Source organism: Curcuma longa, chromosome 10 (assembly GCF_044706935.1).
Source record: "Curcuma longa cultivar G26 ecotype Majalengka, Jawa Barat chromosome 10, ITB_CL_G26_1.1, whole genome shotgun sequence".
NCBI lineage: Eukaryota > Viridiplantae > Streptophyta > Magnoliopsida > Zingiberales > Zingiberaceae > Curcuma > Curcuma longa.
In genome coordinates, this window is record NC_133870.1 from 9,785,172 (window position 1) to 9,795,623 (window position 10,452).

The 10,452-nt window shown below is 37.6% G+C and overlaps 1 protein-coding gene across 4 annotated transcripts; it reads right to left on the bottom strand.

Annotated features, from left to right (window-relative positions):
* Positions 1 to 791: 791 nt before the first annotated feature.
* LOC141836676 (splicing factor U2af small subunit A) lies at positions 792 to 2,468 on the bottom strand. Of its 4 annotated transcripts, none has more exons than XM_074724187.1 (3): positions 2,374 to 2,468; positions 2,039 to 2,130; positions 792 to 1,907 (listed from the first exon to the last, which is right to left on the bottom strand). In XM_074724187.1, the coding sequence occupies exon 3, from the start codon at positions 1,863 to 1,865 to the stop codon at positions 1,008 to 1,010; it is 858 nt and encodes a 285-aa protein (XP_074580288.1). In that variant the 5' UTR covers positions 1,866 to 1,907; positions 2,039 to 2,130; positions 2,374 to 2,468; the 3' UTR covers positions 792 to 1,007. The 4 variants fall into 4 exon arrangements, with proteins under 4 accessions (XP_074580288.1, XP_074580284.1, XP_074580287.1 ...); XM_074724183.1 differs by having other exon boundaries at positions 792 to 1,947; XM_074724186.1 differs by lacking the exon at positions 2,039 to 2,130.
* Between the last annotated feature and the right edge of the window lie 7,984 nt (positions 2,469 to 10,452).

Sequence of the window (10,452 nt, forward strand, 5' to 3'; positions counted from 1 at the left end):
CAGTAAGAGAAAGGGAGTCATATGGGATATAAAATTACCCAAAATCAGACATCTTTGTTTGTAGCATCTCCTCAGCTCTGTTACATACTCTTCCACCTCTTAGTGGAAAAATAAATCAGAAACTAAATCAAAATCAACAATGAGCTACAGCTGATGAAGATTATTTGAAATCAAATGATTTTCATATTTAGTGGATAATTCAAGAGGAATGTAAACTAGGGGAAATGGGCAAACTCAAGCAAAGAAGGCAAGCCAAGCATTAAATTCTACTTATTATCCCACTCAGATCTTTATCATTCCCATTCTCATTTCCTTCCTTCTTCCAAAAACATCAACCAGAAATACAATCTTAAATGAAAAGGAATAATCAAACAAGCAATAAACATCCAGCTAATGCATTGGAGCCAAAAATAAAATCTAGGCAGTCATTGCACAGAATAAAGTAGCCAAAATAATGATGTTCTAAGCAGTGTACATTCTAATCTATGCATTTCAAATTATAGCATGCTAAACGGATGAATCAGTTTGAAAACTTTCTGCTGGAAACTGAGATGCTTATAGACTCAAAGCAGTATGAAGATAAATATCAGTAGTGCATTTCATTGACTGAAAGCAGTATGAAGAAACATACCACTAGTTGTGCATTACATTGTACTTGGAATCGGATTTTCTCAAGGAGTTTAATACCTCATGATAAATATTTTACTAAATAAGGGCAAGAAAAGAAAAAAGAAGACACACAGCATAAGTAACATTCCTACACAATTCTGGGTCCATGTAATTCCAAGCAATACAACACAAACATGAAATGTCTAAATAAGATGTAACAAGCTACAAGGTTCAATAGCATTACAGAATCACATAAGATGAAACTGTTCCAGTTCAAGGAGTTCAATAGCAGTGGCTGAAGAACATTCAAATTTATAAGGGAGAAAACAACCTAAGAAAAGCCTCAGCCAGCCATTTAAGAATTAGAGTAGCAGTAAGAAAAGTCGATATTGTGTCACTCACCCTTGTTTCTCCTCCCTTTCTCGGTTCCATCGCTCAATCTTAGCTCTCCGTTCCTCACTTCCTTCCCTTACTGGACTCTTAGTGCGTCTTGGGCTTCCATGTCTCCGCCTACCTCCATCTTTTTCATGGCTTCCATGTCTGTCTCCACGCCTCCCACCATCATAATAATCACCACGATCACGATAATCACCACGAACACGATGGTCACCACGATCATAATCACGTGAACTCTTCTTATGATATGGGCTTGGACTATGACTACGACTTCTACTTCGCATGCCAGTTCTTCGGTACCGGCCAAATAACTTCCTCCGTAATTCCCTACCAATTTGTTTCACATGCATGAAATTGCAATATCCACCACGGTTGCAACTATTTTCTTCAAACTGCCGGCACGTGGCTTCCCTAAAATCTGTGACAGGAGAGAAATCCACAATTATAGGGCGTCCTGAGTAGAATCGTCCCTGTAAGGCACTCATAGCAGCAGCTGCTTGATCCTCTTCCCTATATTGAACATAGACATTTCCAATCATATGGTCAGCAAGGTTGTCGCATACATTAAGGCTCTCAAGCTCACCGAACTTGTTAAGCTCCTCAAAAATGTCCTCATAAAAGTCCTCAAAGTGCTCTTGGATCTTTTCAGGATCAATTGACTGCCCCTGAGCATCAACACCTGGAGTGATCATGTCAGGTCGGTGATACATATTGGAAAGCAGCAAGGTTGGGGATATAGTGGGGCGGTTGTGGAGCCGTGAGCACCTATCCCCATGCCGGCAAGCTCCAATCTTGAAGTAAAATGGGCAGTTCACCCTGTCCTTTTCTGTGCCAAAGATAGAAGCCAAGTGTTCTGCCATCAAATATAAGATCCAGAAGAGCCTCTACAACTTCCCGAATACCTGCCACAACAAGATAAAAAATCTCCCTTTTTAGCACTCCCTGAAAAAAAAAACAAAATGATTCAATAGGGTGAAACTCAAGACATAAATCAATATCCGAGAAGAAGAAATTTTCTGCAGTAATAGCATACCTTGGTTACTATCATCATCTAAAAGAACAGGAACTGATTTATATCTCTTACGGTATATATCCTAAAACTTCAAAATAGAAGGCCCTATACAGCTGAAACGGACATTTAAAAGAGTTAAAAACCCTAGCGTCAACATTTGCATTCACAAAAGTCTAAAATTTGACGAAGGCCAACTAAAAACACATGTTTTTGCGAACAACGATCTCGATCGATATCTTTCAACGGCAACAGACATCGAAAACCCTAGCCATACAAAAGCCATCAAGCATTAAACTGCAAAGACCTAAAATCCGAGAAATCCACACGCAATAAAGGATTTGAAAAAGGCGACGAACCCGAGGGAGGCAGGCGAGCGAAGCACGGCGGAAGGGGGGCGGCGGGTCTCGACGCGAGCAAGCGCAAGGGTTTCACAGCGTCGACGGTTCGAGAAGAGAGGCGATCCGTCTGCATTTGTGGTCCGCACCGCTATTTATAGTAATCATGGTTCGTCATGACCCGAACCGAGTTAGCGATGTTGGGCCATTTGTTTGGGCTCCTAACAATTGGGCTTATTGTTAATTAAACCTAATCCGCAATTTTTAGGGTACTAATGGAATCTATTTACTAACCGAGAATGTAAATTTTATTAAAGTCAATTAAACAATAAATGACAAATAATTTTTTTATTTCTCTTTAAATTTCCATTTTTTCAAAATTAAAAATAATTTACAAGAATCGACATCTATGGAGACTTTCTCAAAAATATTAAAAAGAGTATTTCATATTTCAAAAATAACTTGTGCAATTTTGACTAAAGCTGTTCTAAATAATTTTGATCAACTACTTTATATTATAAAAATTTTAATCAAAATTATTTCATTTGTGATAGTTTTAATCAAAAATTGTTCGAATTATAAAATTATAGTAATGTTAATAGCTCTAATAATATTTAATCAATTTTAATTAAATTAGACCACTTTTAATTAAATTTGAGCAATTTCAGAAAGTTTTAACATCATTAATTAGTCATTTTGAATATAGCGATTTCAGTTACAATATTTTTAAAATATGGAGGGTTTTTTTATATTTATTTTCAAAAAGGAGACCATAGTAATAAAAATAAAGGAATCTTTTTAATATTTTTTTTCCCCAAGAATCTTAATAACTCATCTGAAAATTCAAGTAAAATGGTCGAAATATAATTCTCAACCATTCAAAACTCTATTACTAATTCTGAAAATAATCGATCCCGTGAAAATTTTTCATTGACCATCAAAATAAATCCGAAAGTACATGTAACTCTGTGTCTATCAATCAACATCTTAGATTTTTCATTTCACTGGTGAAACTGTAACAATAACTGGGATTCGAACAGTTAGTGTTTAGATAAACCACTGAACACCTTGCGGCTGCACCATTGCCGGGAGGCAACTTGATTTAAGAGATTGGCTTAGGAAGATACACTGGCAGGAGATTCCAATGGCTGTACCTCCTGCTCCATTGACTTACGCTCCACCTCCTTCAGCATCTTCAACCTCTCGTTCAGTGCCTACTTGCTCCACAATTGCCTGCTTTATGTATCAGAATTGTGCGTAAATTCCTCCCCTGTCAGACCGTGTAGTTTTTCGGCAAGCAACACCCGAATAGGCATAAAGAGATTGTAAATGCCATTCAAAAGAGAGAGGAGATCATGAGAGATGCTTTGAGTTTATATTACCTTAACTTTGTTCCATCAAAGATCGAACCACTTCGATTGACATGAGCAATGGAGAATTTCCCCAACTACAAAGTTACGAGAGTTTGTAAATGAACAAGCCGCCGGCAACAACCAAATTCTTAATCCAAGCATGACAACAGGATATGCAAACAAGAAAAGAGCATCACTTACTGAGCTGATTGATGATGAAGAATTCATTTACTGTCCCGACGTAGTTCACCATTGCCTGAGGCAAATAACCCATCTCTCTAAACTTGTACAATATGTAAGCTTGAGTAGAAACAGTTAAGAGCTAGATATCTGCCCTACAGATGTTGCACCATGGTGCTTCGGTAATTTACTTCTATCTGGGACTAGAATTAAGGAAACATGCGCTAAAGAAGGCGTTGAAAATCCAAGTGCCTGCAAAAGATAACGATGCCCAAGTGGCTATTTAACCAATCGATGAGAGAATGTCAAAAGAGTTAAGTGCTCAAAACTTACTTTGTATGTAAGTGCTTGTTGCAAGGTATTTGGTAAATGTTCCTCAGCTCTGGTGTATGATAAAAGAATGTAAGAGGTTCCAGAGCAAGAATTCTTTACATGTATAACGAGTTGAGATTTGGGGGCAGTTTGTTTCATGAATCAACCGTGACACAGAAATTGTATACATTCTGTCCATTGTTCCTTATAATCCCAAAATCACCAAGTGTGTTTAGGCACCGACCGACCTTCGCGAAACTATGAAATCAATGAACAGCCATCATACATGGAAGTATAGAGCATTGCAAGGATATGATGCTTCAGAGTAATCTGAAAGGAAAATCATCTCTGATGAGAGTGTTAATATATAGCTTACTTCGCCACGGATAAGATCCGGGATCTTCAGGGTTCCTTCTTTAGGTCCATGGAAGCGGTATGTGTATGGTATACGGGTGGAAGTCGTTTGCTGTTTCCTTCATTTGTTCAAGTTCCTGCAACGATATCATTTCTAATCAGGAGAAGCTAACCTTTCAACAAATTGAGTTTGATAGAACCACATATTCTGATTTCTACCTATTTCAACAAAACCATCACAATAAAACAAGGAAATGAGAACAAATTCGCCAATATCACTCCGATATATTTATAGATGAAAAGACAGACACATATCTCCTCTAGGTATAACCAATGTCTTGGTTAGAACTTAAAAGAACTATAGAAAGATTCTAGCTAATTGCCTCGCTTAAATTACAAGAAGATAATCAACATAAGTAAAGAAAAGTCTGTCAAACACATTGTTCCGGCTGGATGTCATGGACGATCAAACCACCAGTCAAGAATATGTCACCTCAACCGTTGCCGACCTGGCCGATGAGGAAATTTGAAAGGACAAAGCTGGGCAAAAGGGATCAACGAGGCGCCGGGATTCCCCGGCAGGCCACTCCGACACTCAAGTCAGCCAAGAGAACAAGCATGGGCGGAGCTACAAGGGGGGCGCTTGGGGGCGGTCGCCCCCCCTGCCCCCCTGAAAACTTGGCCCTCATCTCCAGCCCGGGACTCTCCCTCTTCCTCGCCCTCCTTCCCTTCGTCTGTACGCTCCCCTCAATTTCTAGATCTGATCTTTGTCGACTCGTTTTCCTCTTTGAATTTCTCTATTTGTTATTGTAGATTTCAGAACTTCAATTTGAGGTAGTACATGGAAGCCTATAGGATTTTACTGATTAGAATTGCCGAAAATGGCATGATTAGCTATAACAATATTTCATCAACATTAGCTCAGTGATTCCGCTGGTATCGATTTGAAATCCGAGAGATCTCGGATTTTTCGATTCCACATAAGAAATGATGATGATGCTTGGCAATACATGTCCAGGGCGCCACCAAATCTGGAACTAATTCCCAATTGGTTAGGTATCAGATGGGGATCAAGAAATTCACCAAATTGATGACTTTCTAAAACCCATCTCTTGGTTAATTTGGCCCATTCACAATGGATCATATTGCTACTTTAACAATTTTCAAGTTTTCTAAAGATGCTTGTAATCTAATTAACTCTAGTGATTTGTGCTAAGAATCAATGTGTCTATCAAACAAGTTCTCAGATAAAATGATGATAGGTTGGTAATAGTTTGTTCTAATAAAATATCTTTTGTTTTTGCCAATAAAATTGTTATGAAAAAGGATGTACAATGCAAGCATAGGACAAACTTGTGTTGCTTTGATTGCAGTTACCAACTGTTTCCACAGAATAATTGTTTTAGATCATCTTTGTTTTTGAACTATGGTACCCCTCGGCAAAAATCCTTCACCGACCTCTTAACTTGGCCCCTCCTCAGCAAAAATCCTGGCTTCGCCCCTGAGAACAAGGATGAAGGATGAAGTGGTACGTATGCGTAGAGAATATGAGAAAGAGTCCCTTTTTTCATACCTGCGGGGGTTTATATAATAGCAAGGGGAAGCGCCATCTTCGGAGATTAACATGTGTGATGCAGTATTAAAGGCATGATTTTTTACGGTTTCCAAACATCCAATGGCTCAGCGGAATTGATTATCTTCATTCGACGGTTGTGTACACAAGCATGCGGATTATCCAGAGATCAGTTTTGGAAACACAATAATCATCCTTATCTTCTTGGCGATATTCTCGCCCTTAGCTGTCTTCTACTCAAGAGAGTTTGAGCGGCCGAGCCACTGGTGTTGCTGGCTAAGCTGAGCGTGTGGTCGAGCTAACCTATATGGTTGGCCGAACTAGCCTAAAGGTCTGGCTGAACTGGCCTAAAGGTCTGGCCGAACTGACTTGCATGTCTGTCCAAGTCGACTGACCTGTATGTGTAACCGAGCTGACTTGAATGTATGGCCGAGCTGACCTGAGAGCTGAATTGGTCGGGCTGTGAGACCGAGCCGCAGGGGTCGGAGTGTTAAGCTTGAGCTTTTTGCCTTACGGAGATAGGTAGTTGCGGTATGTGTTTGGTCAACCGACCCCTGATAAATTGCGACGTGATCAGGTGTTATGAGAGAATAGATTGACCGTGGTTAGTCAAGATGCCAGATCGGATGCCAGCTCGGGGTGACAGTTATCCCCTCCTTTTCGCCATGTCAGACCAGCAAATATTTTTCTATAGCACACATTAATTTACTTGCAGCATTTTTTTGCTACGTCAGTTGCAAGGTTTCAAAGGGTGTATGCAAGTGAACTACATTCGGATTATGACATGATGCATATGCATTGTCTGGCCCAAACATGGATACAACAATGACAAGTTGACATGCATAATGGTTACAAATAGTATCCTAATTTTCAACAGTAGCCATTGAAAAAATAAAAACAAACACTGCTTAAAAAATTTTACTTTTAAATTACAGAATTAATTCCGTTACAACTATCATCCGAACTGATAAGCTAGCTTAGTATAGATTGAGCAAACTGGAAATTCCAGCAATAGAGTCTACAAATGCATGTGTATGCTAGCATATGAGATGCGATGAAGCACTAACAATTTTCTAAAATTGTGGCATGCCATGTTATAATATAAGTTTGTGCCTACTTTTGAACTGAATTTCTGCTAAATTAAACATCATATAGCTGAGTCACTCCAGGATAAATCCAATTACTGAAACTGCCCTAAAACACCTTGCTAAAAATAATTGCCTAAACAACTGGGTTACCATTGTGTTCTAAGAATTTTTAGCACGTCGTACATTTTGTCTTTTACTTGGACAGAACTGAGAAAGGACAAAAAAAAAAACCCATTAGGTTCTCTTGTTTACATGAAAGGAGATAGAGGAAAATAATTAATCCCGTCCAATTCTTCTAAATTGGTTGAAATGGAAGGGAACAATGTCTAAACATCTAATAAACACAAATAAGTAACTAAAATTATTTCTTTATTAGTAAACAAGAAAACACAATGTTAGTTTTTCATAGTTAAAATACAGTTAATGTCCTAGATCTAGAAATTGTAGTACGCTAAACATGTTTAAAAGTTTCTATTTTAAGTTCAAATGGTTGTTGGTTCCAACTATATATAGAAGGCATTAACACATGATACCTACTAAAAGAAGGCGTCCGGGCCCAACAAAATCCACAAAGGTGAAAATTGATCATTCTGCCAGTGATGATAATACCCAAGGATTGCTTATGTCTGAAACTTATTGTCCAGAAGTCGGACTCCGACCGTAGCTTCTAACGACGCTCATAATTCTGACCTTAATATTTATGGATTACAAGGGCTGAGATTATTGACAATTATATGAAAACTGTTCTACGGGAAATGGAGGCAATTTATAAGTTCATACATGTAATTAATGTAATTAGCACCACTGTTGATTTATAAATCAGTTTATAGTTTTTTTTATATATTTCAAATAGATTCTATATTCAGGTTGTATAGTGGAGATAATACTACAAAAATATCCTCAAACAATGACATAATTAATGATTAAATTTAATCCGATCGTTATATTAGTGATCGATATAGTATTTCGGTTGCTAAATATATTGTTAAGGTCTACAAGTATGGTTGGAAGAAACGGAATATATTTTGGGAGTTATTATATTGTAAGTATTTGCTTATTTGATATAATATAGATGTGATGCATATTGTAAGTATTTACTTATTTGATATAATATAGATGTGATGCATATATCGAATTTTTTTTTGATAATATTTTAAAATTATAATGAATGTTATGGGTAAAATCGAAGACACAGTAAAATCATATGAGAAATTAAAATAATTAATTAATAGACTTAAGTTGTATCAAAATAAAATAATTGGTAAATTTTTAAAGACTTGTTATGCATGGGATAAAGAAAGTAAGCATATATTGTGCAACTAGTTGAAAGAAGTGAAATTTCCTGATGGGTATGTCTCAAATATGATTCGATGTGTAGATATAAACAAATTAAAAATGTTTGAAATGAAGAGTCATGATTGTCATGTGTGCATGCAAAAATTTATTCCAATCACATCTACTTCCTAATAATGTTTAACAAGTACTTATAGAGTTGAGTTTTTTTTTTTAATTTGACATCGAGGGTTATTAATATGATAGCGGAAATGATTTTGCTTGAAATTAAAATTCCTCTTATACTTTGTAAATTTGGGTGTATATTTCTACTTTGTTTTTATTATTTAATGGAACATATGTTAGTTCATTTACATTACAAGGCACGACTAATTGGTCTAGTGTAGTACAGATAGTTGTATCCATTTGAACGGTTTTTGAGGAGATTAAAGAATAATATTCATAACAAAGCAAGAGTTGAAGAGTCAATATGTAATGTTTATCTGGTTGAAGAAGCATCTTCTGCTCATATTATTTTGTTGAAATTTTGATGATACTCAACTGATAGACCCAGAGATGTTTTCTATTTTCAAGTTTCCTGGTAAGACTATGGGTGCACCTATTAGTAAATTGTTAAATTTAAAACAATACCATGCAACAATAACATACTCCTCAAATATGATGAGGTAAAATTCTATTTAAAGTGAGTTAACTTATAATTTGAAATATTTATCCCGTTATGTTTGCTTATCATAGAATATGTTTTAAAATTACTTTTATTAACAACTTGTACGAACAACGACTATAAATACAAAATTTTTCAATAGGTGCAAGTAAGATAGAAAAAAAAGATAAAGATGGAATTCAGGGGGCGCTTGGTATATATTCAGTAATGGTAATGGTAATGGGTTTTCATTGAGGGGTTAATGGCAATGGGAATGATTACTGGATTGATGGTGCTTGGTATAGAGACTGAAATGGGTATGATTAACATTGATGCTACTTGGTATGAATAAAAAAGTAATGGGAATCAAATTTTTTTTACAATTTTACCCTTACTAATTAAATATAAAAAAATTCACAGAATCTTCACTAATTAATTTATTATTATACTATTATAGTCGCTTAATGTTCACTGTGATATTTCTATCATGAATTTAATCGTATTAAAATAATTTTAATTAAATTTGAATAATTTTGATTAAATTAATAAAAAATCCTTTTAAATTAAACATGTTTTAAAAAAATAAAAGTCCTTTTATTATTTTTTGAAAAAAGACATTAAAAAAAGGCGTACGGTTTTAAAAAAATTAACAATAAAGTGGGTAAGGTATACTGCCGGTGCACTAACTCCCTTAAACTATTCCAACGTCCCCACTATTTCAATCCCTCTCCTCTCCTCGCCGCAGCTCGTGGCGCGCCCCCTTTTTAGCTCAACCTCTTCATCTCCTCCTCCTTTGAACTCCCCCAGCATTCCCTCCTCCGCTCTCTCTCCCCCTCTCTATCTCTATCGATCTCGATCTTGCCAGAGACGGAGAAGAGGGCGGATTTCCGCTACGATCCGATCGACAGGGGACGATCTCGTGTCGAGCGAGCTTCATGGAGCGGGACAGTTCGCGGAGGAAATGGAGGCGGACTATGTCGGCGGTGATGGCCCCGCGGCCGTCAGAGGCGGAGGACGAGGCGGCGGGATTGGCTTCCGACGGCGGCGGAGGTGAGGACGAGTACAGAGTCGAGGATGTGCACGATCGGATCGGATCGTCACGCGGAAGCCGCCTGAGGGTCCTTGCCAACGAGTTCCGCCGGGCCTCGGGTGACGAGCTCCTCTCGCGGCTCATCTTCCGCCCCGACACTTCCGCCCCCGACAAGAGGAAGGGGTGAGGAAGAAGAAAGGAAATCGCAGGAAAGAAATCGTTCGCGGCGTGGGTACCGCTGTCCACGAAAAAAAGTTGCGTCGCGCGGTGGGAAT